General features: G+C 31.7%; 1 protein-coding gene and 1 pseudogene across 2 annotated transcripts; both read left to right on the forward strand.

Annotated features, from left to right (window-relative positions):
* The first annotated feature begins 1,838 nt into the window (after positions 1–1,838).
* Positions 1,839–10,199, forward strand: LOC114388344 (HD domain-containing protein C4G3.17-like). 2 transcript variants are annotated; one of them, XM_028348774.1, is made up of 8 exons: positions 1,847–2,466; positions 4,214–4,338; positions 5,435–5,472; positions 6,070–6,180; positions 6,274–6,353; positions 9,466–9,502; positions 9,607–9,648; positions 9,737–10,199. In XM_028348774.1, the coding sequence occupies exons 1-8, from the start codon at positions 2,188–2,190 to the stop codon at positions 9,832–9,834; spliced, it is 810 nt and encodes a 269-aa protein (XP_028204575.1). In that variant the 5' UTR covers positions 1,847–2,187; the 3' UTR covers positions 9,835–10,199. The 2 variants fall into 2 exon arrangements, with proteins under 2 accessions (XP_028204582.1, XP_028204575.1); XM_028348781.1 differs by lacking the exons at positions 9,466–9,502; positions 9,607–9,648; positions 9,737–10,199 and adding an exon at positions 7,661–8,300 and having other exon boundaries at positions 1,839–2,466.
* A 3,898-nt stretch (positions 10,200–14,097) lies between these two features.
* LOC114371046 lies at positions 14,098–15,669 on the forward strand (annotated as a pseudogene).
* The last annotated feature ends 5,546 nt before the right edge of the window (positions 15,670–21,215 follow it).

Genomic DNA, 21,215 nt, shown 5'->3' on the forward strand with positions numbered 1-21,215 from the left:
GATCATGCTGATAGGATAATGTGTCTTGTACTTCAACAGGGAAGTCACTTCTTTCATCATAGCAGGTCTTTAACAACAGAATGCACCCTTTAATGAGGATCAACATCTTCCAGACTGTGGGTTTCATTTATTTTTCATAGGACTTTGACAGATCCTAAGAGAATGTTTTCTGCATGAAAGAATCTCAGATATAGAGCATTAAATGAAGGTCTTAAACACAATTGAAATGTTATATCTGATTGTCTTATGGGTATATCATCTAAAAACTTCAGACGCACAAAGATAGATCATGACTTGATAGCATATCAGACACAACTTTTATCATTTATATTTATTTACATCTAATCAAAATAGTTAGGAGTTCTAATTTGTTTTAAGACATGAATGCCTCTTAACTTAACCACACTTTTGTTTTTACAAGCGATTTATATTCCATCACAACTTTGTATGTATAAAAAAATTACCCACGTCTCTTAAATTACAACATTTTCGAAATTACATTAATGAACAAGTTTATAAAAAATGAATTCACAAAATAAAGATTAAATGCATGCTTATTCATAAGAGATTTTAAAGTGTCATAGGATCCACCACCAATTCTCTTATTACACATTTGAGTTGATCACCTAGTTGAACCATCAACACAGATATCACTTGTTAAGCAATATGAGGGGGTAAACATCGAGGGGAGATCTCAACAAATGGGTCATGGGCAAACGACACAAGTTTGACACCACACTTAACCTAAAACCTTAAGACATTAGGTTTATGGGTCTTACTCACTTATATGTTACTCATCTTGCTAATTCCTATCCAATGTGGTGTTGGAGTTAGCCATGGTGACCAATTCATTTATGAAAATATTTATATCATGACTTTGGTTTATATGTTTTATATATAAATGATGCATGTCAATTATTATATTATTAGTCTATAGCATAATAGTGTCCTTAAAATAGGTTATTCATTCAATGGCAAATCAAGTGAGACTTGATTATGAGATTCATTGAACAACGAAACGTTATTCTAAAATCATTCGTAGTGTTATTGTTGATTAGGGCGGCAATAATGACTTGAGGCTATTGCGTGAGTAGACTAATGACCACATTTCACAGGTTATGGATATGAGATATCTTCTTTCTCCTTTCTTATTTTCTCTTTCTCATATTTTACTTCATTGTTCTCCCCTTTGGTAACCTAACTAAGACTTCCTCAAAGCCAACATGTTATAGAAGTTCATCACCAATGTTGGTCTTGGTCCCCTTCTTGAAAACATCAACAACGTCTTCTTTGACATTGGCCGGTACATCACCAGCCAGTTCGTCATCGATCTCATATTCTCTAACATCAATTGGTCCCCTTCCACCATAGTTGCATTCTTCATTCTTTTCTGTGTTGACACTATATCTAAACCCACTGTAAATCAACCGACTCAATCACCCTTTGACGAGCCCAAATCCGACTAACCTAAAGACGCTCATGGTTGACAACAAACTTAAAATGATAATGTTCAATTTTGGTCAAATTAAGCATCTTATGCTCGAATTTGACCGATGTCGAGGCATACCTAAATGTCCATACCTTTACTCATTACCTGCACTTTAATTAATATAAAAATGATAAGTAAATAACATTAATAAAAATACAATACCTAAATCTCATTTACAAATATTTTATATATCATAATCAAAGAGTCTATCAAACGTCAGACCTATTTTACTCCACTCGATTAATCCCATCATTAAAATTTGATATTTCTAGCCAAACCTTTTTTTAATAAATTTTTAACCAAAATTATTTATTGAATAAACATAGATATTGCACAACTTAAACCCAATAAAAAATTAAAATAAAGCCATAATAAGTCCAACAAGATGCTAGGCCTATTTCTGGTCTCAACTCAAGGTCAATAATGGATCCAATTCCTACCACCATAAACATTCCACGACCCACACTCCCAGGACCACTACTGAAACCTCCAAAACAAAAGGTCCATCATTGACGAACAACGAACCATCAAGAAACATCAGTCACAAACAAACAAACAACAGCCAACGACTCGCGACGAAACCAAACACACTCCTAAGCATTGTCCTAATTATTTCCGTCGCCTTCGCTCTCTCTCTCTCCAACAACATCAAATATTACAAAAGATTTTTTAAAAAAAAAAGAAAAAGAAGAAAAAAAATGGCGATTATTCATTATTCAGCAGCTTCACGTTGTTGCATGCCATCGCTGCATCGCGCTTCGCCTTCTCGCTCGGTTCTCGCGCCCTCAATCTTCTTCTTCCGCGACGCTGCTCCGACCCTCAGGCTCGACGTCTCGGTTCGGTCCCAGCCTCCAGGTTCGGACGGCTTCGGCGAACCCATCAATAACAAACACGCTTCTCGTGATGCCTCCGTTGGGTTATCCGCTTCTTCTTCTTCGTCGGTCATCGATTTTCTCACTCTCTGCCACCGCCTCAAGGTAACCTCACAAACGCAACAACCATTCACTTTTCCTTCAATTTTTCCTATGAAATTTTATGATCCATTGGTTCTGTCTTCTATGTTATATCAAACTCGTGATCCTTAAATTCCCAATTTACCCTTTTTTGTTGAAAAGAAAAAAGTATATTTATTCTGGTGGATTGTATTTTGTGAATTAGGAAAATGTGATCTAATATTGTATATGATATCATTTCTTTATGGTTGGATAGGTTTAGGTGATATTTCTTTAGTTTAAGAAGATGTTTACTGTTTGCCCTAATAATTGTGAGAGTGTCACGTTTTTTCCCTTTGTTTTCTGTTAATATTTGTTTAATAAGTTCTTATTTTTAATAATAAGTTTGGCTATGAAGCTTATTAAAATAAGCTACAAAGGGCTTATAGGAAGGTCATAAACTATTTTTATAAGGTCGAATGAACTCTTTCAAATGTTGTCCCCTTGTAGTGGAAACGGTGAAAGCAATATAATTTTTTTTTTTATTTGTTTATATGGCAAGGGAATGCATGGCTCTGTGGATGAAGGTGTGTGCATTGTTGATTTGTAGTGTCATTATATGAGAACGGTGTTTGGGGAATTGGCTGCATTTTTAACTGACAGGAATATGTAGTAAAGCCAACAGGAATTTAACTCCTCTAAAGTAAGAGTTTATATAAAGTGAAGTCACTGTTGACTTTTTGGTCATGGGTTAGAGACCACGGGTGTCTCCCAACTCACTGAGTTAGAGACTAATCCCGCTCGTGGTACGTGGTTGCCATTGGCCCAAGGGAATTGTGCTCACAATGTGAATCGAACATAGGTTCTCACGCTGAATAGATCGTTTCCACTCATGTGAATGCAACGGAACCTTACACCTCTGTGCCAACCCTTTGGGTTAACTCACTGTTGATTTGAAGCGAGTTAAGTTTACAAGATGCTTTAATTCAAATAAAGGATAAATACACTTTTATTTTCATTTTGGAAGTGCCAAATCCAGCTAATGGGACGTCTGCTACTGTGCTTACCTTAGCATCTGATTCACCAGATTGCACATCTATTCCAACTTTCCAGAGTAGACTTTTTCCTTATTCTATTATCAGTGTGCCTGAGAATTGAAGCAGTTGTCTAGTAGAACTGGACCAGAAATACAATGAGATTTCTTTTTTTGTTTTTGGGAAAACTAACTCCGAATCAGTACCAAGCGGGTACAGAATCATAGCTGAAGAATGCACATTAGGAACTCTCTTCATTGACATTGTTCTGATTTCCATGTGTCTAAGAGGCCTGGTTCTCCCCCTCTTCTTTTCCTGAATCCCCAAAAGTGTCACGCATTCATCTTACAATACTCACAATAAAACTTTGATGACTGTTTTTCAGTTATTGTTAGCAGTTGCTATTATTTCTATTAATAGCTACTAAGGTTTTACTCCCTTTCTCCCATTCCTGTTCTTCCTTGCATAGACCCTATTGGTGGTTTACTATCAATACAGTTTTGCTAAAACCACATAAATTAAGAAAAGAGTGAATTATATTCAGTAGCAGTTTCATTCCCATGTCATTTAGATATGCAGAAACAATACATATCTGTCATGAATGTGCACACTTTGGCTTAGGAAGCTTAATGTATTTCTTTTTGTATTTATTCTTACTATACATATGTGTCTGAATATTGTGTAGACTGTATATAATTTGGTAATCCATATTGAAAGAAAATAATATGGTCTCTTTGTCATATGTATATGCCTTGTAGATCACAAAAAGGAAAGGATGGGTTAATCATGGGATAAAAGGTGCTGAATCGATTGCTGACCATATGTACCGCATGGCTTTAATGGCATTGATTGCTGGCGATGTTCCAGGATTGAATCGAGAAAGGTTTCACATTGAAATTCTCTTCATCTCTTGTTATATGAATTCTTATGATGCTCGTCTCTGTTTTCGTGTTGGTTCTTTGGTTTGTTTTATTATGAGATTATGAGATGCATCCTTAGATTCCATGATTAAGTGAAACTGTGAAAATAGGATATATTACTATATTCTTTGGTTGGATATTGAAATCACTTAGCTTGGATCATATGTCCCATTTTTTTACATAAGTTGAAAGGTTTTAGTGGAGTATCTTGTGTTATATAGTTGTTGCCTTTCTGTTGTACACTATTATCTTTCTATTATATGCAATATGTTATATTCAATTGTTTACTTTATTTGCCTTTCTGATAAATGCTTAGGATGTCCATAATGACAAGGGTAAATTAAATGGTTTCTTGCATTTATCCAATAGTAGGAACATTATACTAGCTATTAACATTTCAATGTTATTAGCTTATTTTAAGGCTTAAATTTCAAATCATACACTATATAATTTTTACCTCCTTGGGCCATGTGTTTCTTAGAACAACCTAAAATAAGAAACACTTTTCGCAGCTAGAAACATTGGCTTAAGCTAGGGCCAAACCATTCAACTGCTGTCCATTTTGGAGCATAATTTCACTTCTTAAATTTTAAAAAGAAAATAAAAAAAAATCTTGCATTAAATTGTGGCTGAACAATGAATTGCCTGTTTCAAAGTTCTTGTTGAAGCTTAGCTCCTCTAATCTTGTTTCAAAACTGCTAGGTTATTTGTTGTTGTCACAGATCAGTGAGACATTTCTTTGTCTGTGAGATTTGTAATTTTGTACTCAGTCTAGATGGTATAAGCAAATGTAAGCTGTGCACTCTCGTCATTACCCGAAATAACAGATTTTTTTATCCTGTGAATATCATCTGTGTAATAGTGTAATAGTATGAGTCAGTATATTTCTATCTCACCTCACCGATTTTGGTCCAAAACTTCCTTTTCTCTATAGATTCATTTTTGTTGGAGTTATTTACTTTGTTTACTTGCTCCCATTCCTGTTATTTATATTTACTGAAATTGTTTTAGGTTATCCCCTCGAGTTTCTCTTTAAACTCCTTTTTTCCTGCTGTACAGATGTATTAAAATAGCACTCGTGCATGATATTGCAGAAGGTATCTTTCTGGTTTCCTCTGATTGAATTGTTTCTGCATCTCCTTATATTAAACCTTAGTGACAAATTTTACATTGGATGAATTGCTAAAAGAAATGAATAGCATGTTTGGATACACGTCCAAGCAATTTGATCTGTGTCTAAACTTATGCTTCCCTTTGTAGCTTCCCAGTTTTCAATCAAATTTGATGTGAAAATATTTGAATACGTGTGACTCTGACGGGTAAGCCAACACCCATGACAACTGTAGACTACTACTTTATTTATTTTTTAAAGCTCTTATTTTGAGCTTTTATTTTTAAGATGAAAAAAAAAAAGAAGTTGGACCAAACATAGCCTTAGATAAAAACTGATTGTATTTCATTTCATTTTCAGTGGAAGATAGAGTTTATAATATGTACAATGAAGGGAAAATTTAATTAAAGAATGTTGAATTATTTGACTTTATTTCATGAATTTTGACTTGGTTGTATGTGGTTGTGATTCTTTGAATACTGAGCACATTGTTTTTTCCTTATTGGCTGAGATATCAAGTCTTCTTTGATATATTGCTGATTTATAATTTATTGACATTTGAGTTTGGTTTTGCATTCAATAGCTATTGTAGGAGATATAACACCATCTGATGGTGTGCCCAAGGCTGAAAAGAGCAGAATGGAGCTGGAAGCTTTGAACAAAATGTGTGAACTTCTTGGTGGAGGGATGAGAGGTATTGTAAATTATTTTTCTTGGAATTTTTTACAGAGATTCCAAATTTGGCATCAAATTTACTTAGGTCACTTTTTTTTTTCCTTTATTACAGCTGAGGAGATCAAAGAACTTTGGGAAGAGTATGAAAACAATTCTTCTGTAGAGGCAAATCTTGTTAAGGATTTTGACAAGGTACACATGCTATCTAATATGGAGGTGCCCATTATGTGTGAGTCTGGATGTTGAAATCAAAATTAACATGGTTTTAGGTTATGGACTATTTTTGCAGTAGCCGCATAGTTAGTTTTAGAGAGGTTGATATTGGAAGCAGAAAGGGTGATGTATTAGTGGTTTTCATTCATTTTTTATTGAGGGGTGGAAGTGGAAAATAAACTCTTTTTGAGGATGTGACATAGGTTTTAATTAAGTTAAAAAATTTCACTGGAAAGGTAGAACTATCAACTATTCAGTGGGTAAGATGTACTTGAAGAGGAGAAAGAACAATATACAAGATGAAAAATTGAAGAAAAAAAATACAAAATGTACAAGGCTTCCCATGAGTCTCTCAGCTTGTCAGAAAGGGAAGCTTGCTTAAAGCCGCCATCACAAAGAATAGCACATTAACATAATCTTACCCATTTAGGTTTAGTGACAATAAAACACCTTCAAAGATGCTAGCAACTCACTCCAGTCCAGAGCCAAATTTGCTGAAGATTCATGAAGTTTTGGTCTGTTTTACCATATTATGACGCATCCTTTATAGCAAACCATCAGAAACTGCTTCTACATATAAGGGCACACCCAATGCTCACCTAGGATCCCAAAAATATTTTTCCACAGGAATGTCATTGTCTTGCTCTTACACTGCAAGAGTAAGCGGCCTAATGTTTCTAAGCTAGATCAGAGAAGACTTTGTGAATAAAAGTAATGTGAGGTCTATAAATTTTCAGTTTAATCAAGCCTAAAGGGGTAACTCAAGACTACACCAACAGTAAAAAGCTCAAAGTCAATTGAAGAATAATATTATAACTTAATGACAAAAAATGGAAGTGAGAACAGCTACGCAACAATACCTGATGATAATTCTCGTGGATGCTCTCTTCTTGAATAGAATTGGATTTTCTTGTGAACTCACAGTAGCCTAACTTGGGTCTATTTTTAACTATATCACAAATATAACTTTTAGGGATCCCATCTTTGTTTGGGTTAATAATTTTAATTTTAGAGCATTTTATCAACTTATTTTCATGCTTTAGCACTATAGTACTTTATTTATGCTTGACAGTTAATTTATATGGAAAATCAATTTAATATAGTCAAATATTTTACTGTTTTCTTCTATTTCTAATATTGTCATGGGCCAACTCACTAAGTATAAGTTCTTATAGAGTGTTTGTAAAAGTGGAATGAAAGTCAATTGAGATGAAAGTTTTGAATTAAAGTAGAGTGTAAAAGTGTGGGTCCCATCTCGTTTTACTGTTCATTTCACTTCTTTTCAGTTCCCTTTCATTGCATACAAACGGGGGTATAAGCAAAGACATATGAATGACTTTGTTACATCTTTAATATGCTCCTTGATGCAAGATCCCTTTGGGCACAAAGCATGGACAACAAAGGTCCATTTTTACATTTGTTGTAATTCTACTTTTATTTAGAAGGGCAAAATTATGAAAGTCCTAAGTCCTAGTCATATGGTAAACAAGGTTGTGTTACCATGCCAGTTTGGCCTGTGCTTTTTGGCACCATCTGCCTCAAGGCATTAAAATCCACTGGCTCCTTTTACCATTGACTGCCTTGGGACTTAATAACACCTTGTACCAGAATTTATCATCTGGTTATTAGACTGAAGAATATCTGGAGGAGGGAACATTAATAATTGGGTTTTGAATTTGATCTTGGAGATGTAAAGACAGAAGTTGTCCGTTGCACTTCTTGGCTGTGAACAATATTGGTGATTGGTAACAATGGTAATTGAGTGGAAGCTGTAGAAATTTGATGTTAGGAAACATTTAATGTATGTTAATTTTACTGTAAATGAAAGAGCTGGTATTGAGAAATTATAAGTACCAGCATCAGACTACTCAATTATGATTTTAAGTTTAGGAAAGTGCAATGTGATGAATCCCGTATATAAAGCCATTTTAATGTCCATCACTGAGGATTGAACAAAAAAATAGCAACCTATTTGAAATTTTAGAAATTATGGAAAATATTGTGAAGGGTAAAATGATTAGAAAAGACAATCTAAATACTGCCTCATAACATGAAGCAGCATAAATTGCACATTTAATTTAACTTAGCTGGTCTCTGCTGCATTCAATTTAGTCAAAGCATAATATGTAAGTCTTTTAATCATTGGATACTTTCATGCATACAGTGAGTGTTTGTTTAGTTCACTTCAATGGTTTTTAGTTTCAACTAGTCTGGTTTAACTGCTTGAAGACTCATAATTACTTGTATGCTAACAGGCAAATCACTTAAGAATTTTACCCAGGAAAAAAATTGCATGTTCCACTTTTCCTCCTCTGGTCAATAATCTACTCTCATCTGCTGGCTGTTTGAGTGGTTTGTGTTTTTTTTTTTTTTATGTTAAACTTGTCTTTGAAGGTTCCTCCCCTCTTGCAAATCAACTTTAGTGCACCACCAACTTTAAATCCTATAATTAAGTTTCCAAAGTATCCATTATACTAAATTAAGAACATTTAGATTTGTCTTCTGTGCGAGACTAGGACAGATGTCAAGTTCCACACATAAAACAATAGAAAAGAATTGTTCTAGATGCTCTGAATACTGTCTATGAAATAAATTACAGAAAATTAAAAACTATGTATTCAGTGGATGAAGGTTTAGCAAAAAATATTTCAGACATGGCAAATGACCTCTACATTATCAGTTTTGATAATTTTTTAACACTTCCAGTGTTTTTTAATCAAGGGAAACATGAGAGGGGTTAAATATAAATGGTTTTAAACGTTTTTGTAACAAATTTTGACAAAAGTTTCATATAAGTGTAATTTACCATATTTTTTTATGCTTTCATAACATGCAGCTTTGAAACTGAAATACGGTGCTCTTGTAGTTCATTTCTAACACTTCCAGTGTTTTTTAATCAAGGGAAACATGAGAGGGGTTAAATATAAGTGGTTTTAAACGTTTTTGTAACAAATTTTGAGAAAAGTTTCATATAAGTGTAATTTACCATATTTTTTTATGCTTTCATAACATGCATCTTTGGAACTGTAATACCGTGCTCTTGTAGTTCATTTCTAATTGTATTGTCCTGTTCCTCTAACATTCGGATCAGGTTGAGATGATTCTGCAAGCTCTGGAATATGAAATAGGTACGTTATAGATAGATATACTAATGTTTGCATGTGGGCATTGATTTCCTACCATGACATCCTTTGTTATGAAAGTACCTCAAATTATATTGTACCTTGTGCAGAACATGGAAAAGTGTTGGATGAATTCTTCCTTTCAACTGCAGGTAGAATTGAAACTTTAGTCATAAATGAAATGCTCATAATTTTTATTTGAACCTGTGTCAACCACTTCATCTTTTACTTTGTCTTCAGGGAAGTTTCAAACTGAAATAGGAAAAAGTTGGGCTGCTGAGATCATTTCAAGAAGAAAATCTTTATCAGCAAAAAGACCAAGTTCATATAGTGGCTGACAAGTGATGCCATCTTTTGCTTGAGTGATTATGGTTGGTCAGATTAACAGAATAGCTAAGTTAACCAGAATCAATAAGCAAGATTTATTGCAAAACCTGGTTCTGGAATTTTGACATATTCTGGGGTGACATCTATCAGTTGTCCCTGCCTGATAATTTCTTTCTTTGGAATCATTTTTTGTCTTTCTTGGTGACGCATTTAAACCTAGTCTTTCTTCCTATTATTTTCTTTTGTCAACATTGGTATGTAAATTAATATCAAATATTTAGGCAAGTTTTAAAAACCTGTAATTTGTCTTAAGAAATAGTTTGAAGTTGTAAGTAACTATTTGATTTTAGCGATGTTTACAGGAATTCAAATTGAATAGGAATCTTTTCTTAATCAAATAGTCAGAGTCAGGCTCTAAAATTTCAATTAAATATTAGTTTGAAAATTCTGAACAATAATGACAACAATATCTTTAATAGAGGCTAAATTACTCTTATAATAATTATGTTTTTTGCCACATCGACTCTATTCTCTTATGACAAGGTTTACCGTAATTGTGAAAATTTAATAAAATTACCACAAAAATGTATCAAATATGAGTAAAATCGTGTCTCAGAAAACACAACAAAAAATATAAATATTAATTAATGGCACTGGCACCGGCAAAAAACATTTCAATTCAATCTTAATTACTATCCTTTCTTGAATCACACTGCGTAGTTCAATTCAATCCAATTTACCGCAATTTGCCATTAAGATTAGATTTTTCTTTTAAAAAACTTATTGCGTAGGTATTTACTTTTTGTCCCAAAGAGAATATATTCTAGCCCGGATAAAAATTTCTACGTAGCAATTCAACTCTCTGCACTTAGTCCGAAATAATTTAATATATATGGCCTTGCTCCATTTGCATTTTTCTTGGCATTCAGCTAGATAGCTGCAAATCCTACTCAGTGAAGCTTCTGATACCCTGGTGATAAGATTCTCCTCCAATACACTTGAGTTGATTTGACTTATTGTAAATTAAAGGTTAGTTAGACAAGGAAAATTCAATTCACATGTACCTCGATTTTCTTTATAAAAAAAAAAAACATTTAGCCCCTTATACTTTACTACTTTTACAAATAAGAATCGTAAATATTAGTTTCATCTCAATTCATTTTATTCCTTTTACAAATAAATATCTTAAACTTTAATTTCATTTCAATTAACTCTTAAATTTCACCTCTTTTTGGACATACACCTAAATTTCAATTTCATCTCAACTAATATTTAAAGTTTAACCCTTTTTTAGAAATAGTCTTCTATATAAAATTTCGGATTAAATTAATAATAAAAAATAAATTAGTCATTTATTTAGTTTAATCTCAATTATTTATTAGTTTTAAACTTATATAAATCACTTTCCCAAACATTAAAACATAATAAAAGTTGGAATTTAAAAAAAATTATTGTTTTTATTATTTTACCCCTACTTTCTTCTAAATTCATATTCTTTAATTATATTTTAATATATTACAAAATGAGTTGTAACGAATAAAAAAAGAACGATCATCATTTATGGTAAGAAAATTATTGGATTTTCTTTTCAATTAGTATTTTAACAATTAGTATTTTAACTCTAAATTGATAGAAATTAAAGTTTAAGATCTTTATTTACAAAAAGAGTTCAAGAGGGTATAATACTTTTTTTTTCATTTTTCAATCTAACTTACATCAATCTAACTTATAACGATAAGTTTTTTTTTTTAAAAAAAAAAAGTGGAACTGAAGCAAAAGATTAACTTTCCAATTATGTTGGCACCTTTAACCGTAACTAGCAAGAACCATGAGAAGAGCTAGAATAACAGAAAAGTTAAAAGTCAAGGTCGGCAAAAACCCGATCATATAATATTAGAGTGAATAGACAATTTAGTCCCTGAAATTGTACCTATTTTGCATATTAGTCTCTAACTTAATATTAAATTCAAAATAGTCCCTATCTTTGCATAAGTGTTGCAAAATAGTCCTTCCGTTAAATTTTAAAGTAACGCCGTTAGTGAGGTCAATTTTAGTGCCACGTGGACTATCCACGTGGCACTAAAGGATGACGTGGCATGACACGTGGACGTGCCTGATGCCACGTCATTTGATGATAACAAAACGAGTAAATAGGCAATTTAGTCCCTGACTTTGTACCCCTGTTGCATATTAGTCCCTAACTTAATGAAAAATTCAAAATAGTCCCTATCTTTTACATAAGTATTACAAAATAGTCCTTCCATTAAATTTTAAAGTAATGTTGTTAGTAAGGTCAATTTTAGTGTCACGTCATTTGATGATGATAGAATGAGTGACTTCTTCAAATTTAATGGTTTTGAACCAATTGAGGCATATATACGAAAAAGAACTCACACACACTTGCACAAATAAAAAGAACCAAAAATCCACAGCAACAACTTTATCTCTGTAGTTGTCAACACCAATGGGCGAGGTCTGCATAACCATTCTCTTTTCTTCTTTTTTTTTTCTTCAATTACCATCAATGTATCATTTTGGGTTCTGATTTTTGTGTGTGTTTTGAATAGGAAGAGAAAAAACTAGAGGAAAACAAAGTGGAGGAGAAAAAAGCAAATGAAGAAGAAAAGAAAGAAGAAGAGAAAAAACCAGAGGAATCAAAAGATGACAAGGAATCCAAGGAGGAATCTGCGCTGTCAGAAATCGTGCTAGGCACAACCTTTGCAATGCATGGACACTTTAAGCATGATTTCTGGCATCTTTTAAGTTAGGGACTATTTTGCAACACTTATGCAAAAGATAGGGATTATTTTGAATTTTTCATTAAGTTAGGGACTAATATGCAATAGGGGTACAAAGTCAGGGACTAAATTATCTATTTACTCGTTTTGTTATCATCAAATGACGTGGCATCAAGCACGTCCACGTGTCATGCCACGTCATCCTTTAGTGCCACGCGGATAGTCCACGTGGCACTAAAATTGACCTCACTAACGGCGTTACTTTAAAATTTAACGGAAGGACTATTTTGCAACACTTATGCAAAGATAGAGACTATTTTGAATTTAATATTAAGTTAGGGACTAATATGCAAAATGGGTACAATCTCAGGGACTAAATTGCCTATTCACTCTGTAATATTATTAAGAATATGTTTGGATAGAGAATTTTAATTGAGTAAAGTAATTTATCAAAGAATTTAAATTTTTGTACTCTAAAATTCATTGTTTGGATTTTTTTATGAAGAATTTAAATTTTGGGATTTTAAAATAGAAATTTAAACAATTAAAAATGTGGAATTTCAATTTCTTCCTAAAAAGTGAGAAATTGAAATTCTCTTCTTGATATAAGAATCTTCTAAAATGTTTGCGTATTTCCTTTATAACCTCCTTCATCCTCTCTTTTACCTGAAAGTTTCCAAAATCTCGTTTTCGAAATCGCGACTCTTCCCTCATGCTGATAATCCTCTTCTTCAAGAAACGTCGTTTGAGCTCGTGGAACATCGATCGGGTGTGGGTGTAGGGGGACACGTAAAACTGCACCCTGCCAGTCAGGGGAGCAACCATTACTATCCATCATGCGGCGGAGGTACTCGACGGCGCAGAGGGCCTGAGTCATGCCTTGCGTCGTTGACTGAATGTTGTGATCGGGTGTGGTGGTGTACGCCGTCGTGTCCCGGTTCCCCTATGACTTCTCATGCCGCATCAATATTTTTCTCCTTGGAAGCACACCAATCATATCTTCTCTTCTCTTTACATTCATTTTCTTTCACCTTCACAATTTTAATTTTTTTTGTCTAAACACAAAATTTAAAAAATAAAAGAATTTTAATTAAAGTATTTAAAATTTCTTAGAATTTTAAATTTTTTCATCTAAACACACTCTAAAAGAGTTTTTAAACCCTAAAATTTGAGAGAAACAACCAACAGTTAAAACTCTATAAATTAATAATGTTAGGACTAGAGAAATTTATTAATTTAGAGAGTTATTAATTTATCGATAAATTAATAATTATTAATTTAAAGAGTTTTTAAGTAATTATACTGTACATACCAAATAAAAAGGCAAATTAGTCTATGCCTCTTAGAATTACGTTGCAGCGAACCTTGGGACTCAACGTAAATTAGTAACTACTGTGTTCATATGCATTGGAAATCAATAATGACTTTTGAAGTACAATAAATGTAAACAAGAGGAACAAATGTGTTCAATGTATTCTTAAGCAAGTTTGACATATATAAATTACATGAATGTATTAGAGTATTCAAACCATATCTCACAAGATGGCTTCTCATCTAAAAGGTGTTGCAAAATCAACTATGTCAGATCAAATACGTAAGGAGTTGTGTGAGTACAAGAGAGATAATCCTGCAAGCACACAAAAAGACTTGCAGAGATGGCTTGAGGGAAAATTTGAGTTGAAAGTTAGTCAAGGAACAATATCAAACACACTTAAGCAGTTAGATGACTATCTCTCTGCTGAAATAGAAAAGGGAAGAGCAGAGATCAAAAGACACAAACCAGCAAAATATCCTGACATGGAGAAGGTTGTTTATGAGTGGTTTCTACAGCATCAAGAACGTGTGAATATCACAGGAGAATTAATTTTGCAGAAGGCAAGAGATACAATGAAACTCGTGTACCTTCATGATGATTCAGATTTTAACTTCTTTATAGGATGGCTTGGGAAATTCAAGAACCGACATGGCATAAAGTCATTTTGTCGTTTTGGCGAGAGTGGGTCTGTTGATGTACAAGACATGGAGCAGAAATTGGTATCGATTCGGGAGAAAATTGATTAGTTCCCTATGAAAGATGTTTTCAATATGGATGAAACTGGATTGTTTTATAGGCTACAAGCTAATCATTCACTGGCAACAAAACAACTTGAAGGAAGAAAACAAGATAAAGAAAGGTTGACGGTAGTTATTTGTTGCAATGAAGATGGCTTTGGAAAAATCCCTCTATGGATTATTGGGAAATATGCAAAGCCTTGTTGCTTCAAGAATGTCAACATGAATAGCTTGGATTGTCAGTATCGAGCTAACAAAAAAGCATGGATGACTAGTGTGCTTTTTGATGAATATGTTCGTTCATTTGACCAAATGATGCATGGTAGAAGAGTTCTACTTGTGGTGGATAATTTTCCAGCACATCCAAGAAATATTGAAGGGCTAAGAAACGTTGAGTTGTTCTTCTTGTCACCCAACATGACATCAAAGATTCAACCTTGCGATGTTGGGATAATAAGAGCTTTCAAGATGCATTACCGTAGAAGGTTTTACCGCAAAATATTGGAAGGTTATGAGGTGGGACAATCTGATCCAGGGAAGATAAATGTCCTTGATGCTATCAATTTGGCAATCCCAGCTTGGACGATAGATGTTCAAAAAGAAACAATAGTGAATTGCTTTCGACACTGTAAAATTCGTTCAGCTAGTGACGTTGCAAGAAATTTGGATGAATCCACTTTTGATGAAGAAACTCAAGACCTCGAGACTATGATCAATCAATGTGGCTATCGTAATAAGATGGATATCGACAATCAAATGAACTATCCAGGTGAAAATGAAGCATGTTCGGAGGTTCAGAGTTTAGAAGATATTGTGGGTACTATCATTAAGAACAATGCAGAGGATGACAGCGAAGATGATACGATGTCTTTGGAGCCTGTTACGCGAAAGGAAGCACTTATGGCGTCGAACACTCTTCACAACTTTATGATACAATACAAAAATACAACATCTGAGCTATTGGATGCAATAAAAAAAGTTAGAGATGAGTTCCAAATAGACTTGAACTTTAAAGGAAAACAGACAACTATTGAATCATATTTCAATAGAGTGTAATATATTTTTTTCAGTTTCTATGAATTATTAATTTATGATTTTCTTGGGATCGAAAATTATAAAGGGATCTCACGAAAAATTATTATCTTATTATTTTATCGAGTTTTTCAATTTTTTACATTGGTCCAAGTCGGGATCGAACAAATTTATTATTTTAGAGAATTTATTAATTTAGGGAGTATTAATTTAAAGAGTTTATAGTGAATACCAAGTGATTCCTAAAAAAATCACCACAACCTGCAATGCCAGGCTCCCTCTGGCGGAACCATTATTTCTGTTGCACTACACCCATCCCCTTAAGGGAGGATTCCTGTGACGAATTCAAGCATTCCTTAGAGGAATTACCAGAGATTCTGGTTTTACCAATGGTCATAGATATAGCTGATTGAACAGAAATACTCTTGTTGAAGCGTTTTTTGTTTCTGCAGTGAGTTAAGTTGAATTAACACTTTGTTTTAACTCACGACAAAGATAATTGAATCACCAATTTATAATAACTAATTTAAGTAGGGTGAACTACCATTAATATACTTTTTGTCAACGTTGTCATGCATCTCCCTTGCCATAACGTACATGATGGTGGTCCTCCATTATCATGCTCTCTGGTCACAATGAGTCACGTTGCACCCTCCACTTACTATTTGGATGACGATCCTTTACAACTTTAAATAAATTACATAAAATATCAGTCGCAAAAATAAAATTAAAAAGTTTATTTTATGAACAAATAATACATCGATAATATGATTTTTTTTTTCTTCTTTTTATACTCCCGTTAAATCACAATTATCATATAAGATATATTTGTTAAATTCTATAACAATTATCTGAAAAATATATTTTTTATGGTTAATATTATAAAATGTTTTAGTTGGCAGTATAATAAACTCTTAATTAGTTTTCTCCAAATATAAATTCTTAATCAGTTAATATTAATATTTGGGACTAAATTTGCAAACTTACTAAATTAAATCAGCTAGTTTATAAGTTTTTAATTTTTCAACTAATTTATTAATTTACAAAGGTTACGGCTAGCTTTATATATAAGCTAGCTTTTTTTGTTTTTTTTTTTACCAAACTCACAACAAATATAAATTCAATTTAATTGAATCACCTTAATTTAAACTCAATTCATAATGACTAATTTAAGCAAAGTGAATCATCGACTAATAATACTTTTGTCAAAATTGTCACGCATCTCCCTTTCGATAGCATGATGGTTATAAATGGGATCAAACCTTTAATTTTATGCTCTCTGTCACAATGAGTCAATCTGCACCCCCCACTATTTGGATGACGATCTTTTACAATTTTAATTAAGTTACATAAAAGTTCAGTCATAAAAAATGTTTATTACTTTATATCAAGAAAAAATATAATATAATAAATATAAACCATGATATGCCAATTGTATTATCCTGCTTTTTTTTTTTTTTTTCCTTTAACTAGAAAATTCAGTGTTTCAATTTCCGATTACAGATCATGATCTTTCAGCTTCTTACACGGAAATTCAAAACTTATTACCCATGATAATTTTCTCCATTCACTAACGTTCAACATGTTTGATTTTTTTGTTTGAAATATTACAAATTATAGTTGAAACAAATATGTTATACATTTTAGTGCTGTATGAAATCAACTTTGCTGGGTCAAAATCTTCATGATTGGATTTTGCACACACGTGTACTTAATTATATATGATCAATTCAAGAAACATTGAACAGTCTCCGTTCTGTTATACGAAAAAAAGAAAAAGCACTTTCTAATTAAATATGATTAAGTAATTTTTTTAATTAATATACCGTGTTTTTTTTCGTGTTATATTCAAGAAGGAAGTATTTTTTTTATGATTTTTGAGAAGGGAGTATTTTTTTTTATGATTTTTGAGAAGGGAGTATAAGATAATATAATAATGTGGTGACCGGTGAACGAGTCTATAATCTATAAACTGAACAACATGCGTCTCATCATGTGGTTACTTTTTCATTTAAAAATAATGATTCAATACTAAGTTTGTCAAGTTAGCGTGTTAATTTTGACATGAATAAAAAAATGTTACTATTTCATTTATTTCTTTACAACTTACTACAAGATAATAATAAAGGTGTGGTAAATGAGAGTTGACACAAGTGTGTTCATAAATAATAAATTTGTTTTAAATAGTAAGAAAAATCCAATGTTAAAAAATTAATAAATAAAACATTAAAAAATATTGTGTTGTTATTGTTATCAAAATTGAAAGAATGGAAGGATACTTTCAATTCATGAAGGATACTAATGCCATGATGAAATTGTGTCAGCAAAGATTTACCTAAAAACTTATCACAGAGACTCAATCTGCAAATAATTCTATTCAATTGTAGTTATTCAACTCAACATTAAAATATAATATTGTCTCTTTCAAGGGAAAATAAATTAATATATTTAAAGTTATCTAAATTTTACGCATTCAATTTTAGTTGACTTAAAATTGACTACATATGATATGATATAACACTTTTTTTTTTAAATCGGGAAATATATTGGTCTAGCATAAATAATTAGAGGGCTTAAATTGATTCTTTCTTGAGAATTAGATGGTCTGTCTCAACAAGTCTTTTATTTGATAGCTATTCAACAAGTCTTTTATTTGATAGGTATTATCATGAAGCTACTGTGAAAGCTACAAACTTAAAAATGGAGAGCAATTTGAAGAAATGGAAAGCTACAATCTTATTTTTATCGTCATCTTCTTCAAAATTTGAAAAATAAATTAGTTGGCTGGTAGAAAAGAAGAAAACGTGCCTAGATTTTACGAGTAGTTACAAGTAATTACTAAAAGGTAAAACAATATCCACATTAGTTAACCAAATTCAATTGCAGCTAATCTAATTAAAACAATTTAAAATTAGTCGAATGATCCCAAACTAATTGAGTGACTCCCAAACCATGTCTAAGAAGTTATCAAATAGAAAAATATGGTCTGATAGGCGATTTGAGTTTGTAACTTATAAATAGATCTTATACTTCAAATTTTATACACAATCAATTCAACACAAGCCTATTTTATTCAATATTTTATCTTTTTATCTTTTATCTCTTTACATTATAGCTTTTCTCTCCAACTTCCATTTGCTAGCTTTTATTTGTAGTCCTTTGTTTATGGCTTTCCACATCTATCTTCATGCAATCCTTTTTCTTCTTCTTTGTTCACCTACACTAAATATTTTCTAAAGTGACTTAGGAACTCATATTCAAGAAGCTGAGTCTCCTTCTTAGAACAAATAGTTTAATCTGAGATCGTGTTAAAATAAGATTGACTAAAACATATTTAGACTAACTTTTCATTTTTATAAGACAACACATATTTTTTTTTTCTCTACTCATTTTCACCATCTTTTGAAGACATTATTTTGAGTCTCATTACTATAACTATTTTCCTCCCTTATTTTCTCTTTACCAAACAACTAATTTCTTTCTTCACCTTATCTTTTTCCTCTCCTTTCACATTTCATTTCTACCAAATAGAGTATAATGAAACATCCAATTTTAGCATATGATAAAATTCAGGGAATAAAGTTGCTTAATTTAAAGTATGAAAAACATACTTACACATATGTAAAAATAAAAGATCAAAATTATATTTAAGATTTTTATTTAATTATTTTAAATATATAATAATAATTTTATTTGCTTTGTTCATTTTCTTCTTTATTCTCAGTAAAGTAGATAAGATGTACCTTTTTTTTAACTACAAGTAACCAGTGCATCAAGATACATAAAATGAAGCAAAGACAAAAATAAAAGAAGAAAGAAAATAAAGGAAGAAACACAACTATCAAGGAGACTGAAAAAAGTAAAACGGAAAGGAAAAAAGTAGGAAATATTTGAAGGTTTCCAATCAGTGTTAATAAGCTCTTGATCCAAAATCTTACCATAATTTAAAGGATTTCACATTGTCATAGCATATTTGATCTTCACGGGCTGCCAAACATTGTCTTCGATAGGACAAGCTGGTCCACATGCCCACATTCAAATTCCCCCTGACATCCTCATCCTATGGTCCACTTGATGATCTAATGTATAATTAGTTTCTCATTCAAGCAAATCTAGGCTTTGCACTATCAAAACCAATAATTATTTTTGCTTCATTGGAAAGATGTCCTTGAGTCAACTTTTACATTAAAACATTATTTAATTATATATATAATAAATTTATTAGTTTTTATAATATTTTTCTTAAAATTCACATCAACGATCATTTTAAATAAGTTGATAATATTATAATTTTATACTGATAATATGTATTCATTAAACTCTTAAAATAATGATTTAATTACTCTTTTAATTTTATAGTTACAATAACTTTTATTTTTAGCTCATATAATATTTTAAAACATTTCATTTTAATTCTAATTCCCGTGTTGCAATTACTTAACTCCTTTGTTGGTCCCCGTTCAAAGTAATGCAAATGCATTCATATCTTTTAAATCTGCTACAAAATTGGAACTAGCGATATAAAACTGCTAAGAAATTTTGGAGGTTAGAAACCCTCATAAATTAAAAAAACAAGACTTATATGTAGTGTTTGTGTTTGTGTTTGTTTTTTTTTTAATCGTTTTACACTGGCACCGATTTTTGGCGATTTAAAAGTATCTAAATGTAATTGTATTAAATGACTTCTGTTGAGAATTAAAATGATTAAAAATTGTAACTATAAGTACCAACATGAGGTGTTTTAAACTATTGTTGTAACTATAAGGAGCAAATTAAAAGAGTAATTAAACGAAAAATAATCCCAAATTCACTTATAGTATACATTTTTCTTATTAATTAATTAAAAAATTATAAAAGAATATTATATGACTATAATTACATAAATGTTTCCTTTCATTGTATTATAAGAAATTTTATGTGATGCTGAAGTCTTGTACATTTAAAAGAACAAAAAATTCTTTTAATTGTTGTTTTAATGTATAAATTTGAATAATCAACATACAACAAAAACAATATTTTATAATCAAAATAAAAAGTCCAAAATTATTTTCCACTTTTGACCACTCATGACTACGTTCTCTGTGCTGCAATAATATAAAAAACAAGAATGAGAAAATAAAAAAGAAGAAAAGTACCTGCTTACTATCTGTCTTCCTTATATGGTTTATTGTCTTTAGTCTTCATTAATTAATGGTGAAAACATATTCATGTTATGCTATGAGCTTATCTTTTATTCTTAAGCTCATGCATGTCAATTTTATATCCCCACTTTGCTAAATAATATATTAGTAAAAGGGTTTATTTCCACAATCCCTAAAACATAAAATAAGCTGTCGACTACGAAACCAAAGCTGGATATTATGCACTAAAAAATGGAAGCCAAGAACCAAAAGGTCATCACTCATTAGTAATGACAAATTACATTAATTAGTAGTAGTATTGATGATGGGATCTTACAGAGACCTTGTTATTTTTAATTACATATTTTGATGTACTACTTGTTCTTAGCATCAAACAAATGTTGCAAAAATAAATAATAGTATCCAACGCTGCATGGAGTATGAAGACAA

The sequence above is a fragment of the Glycine soja genome, chromosome 2, assembly GCF_004193775.1.
Source record: "Glycine soja cultivar W05 chromosome 2, ASM419377v2, whole genome shotgun sequence".
NCBI lineage: Eukaryota > Viridiplantae > Streptophyta > Magnoliopsida > Fabales > Fabaceae > Glycine > Glycine soja.

Excerpts from the sequence above, each read along its gene's own strand:
- LOC114388344 (XM_028348774.1), top strand. The coding sequence starts at position 2,188 with ATGGCGATTATTCATTATTCAGCAGCTTCACGTTGTTGCATGCCATCG. Across the intron at positions 5,473-6,069 it reads CGTGCATGATATTGCAGAAG|CTATTGTAGGAGATATAACA; the intron begins GTATCTTTCTGG and ends TGCATTCAATAG. Across the intron at positions 9,649-9,736 it reads ATTCTTCCTTTCAACTGCAG|GGAAGTTTCAAACTGAAATA; the intron begins GTAGAATTGAAA and ends CTTTGTCTTCAG.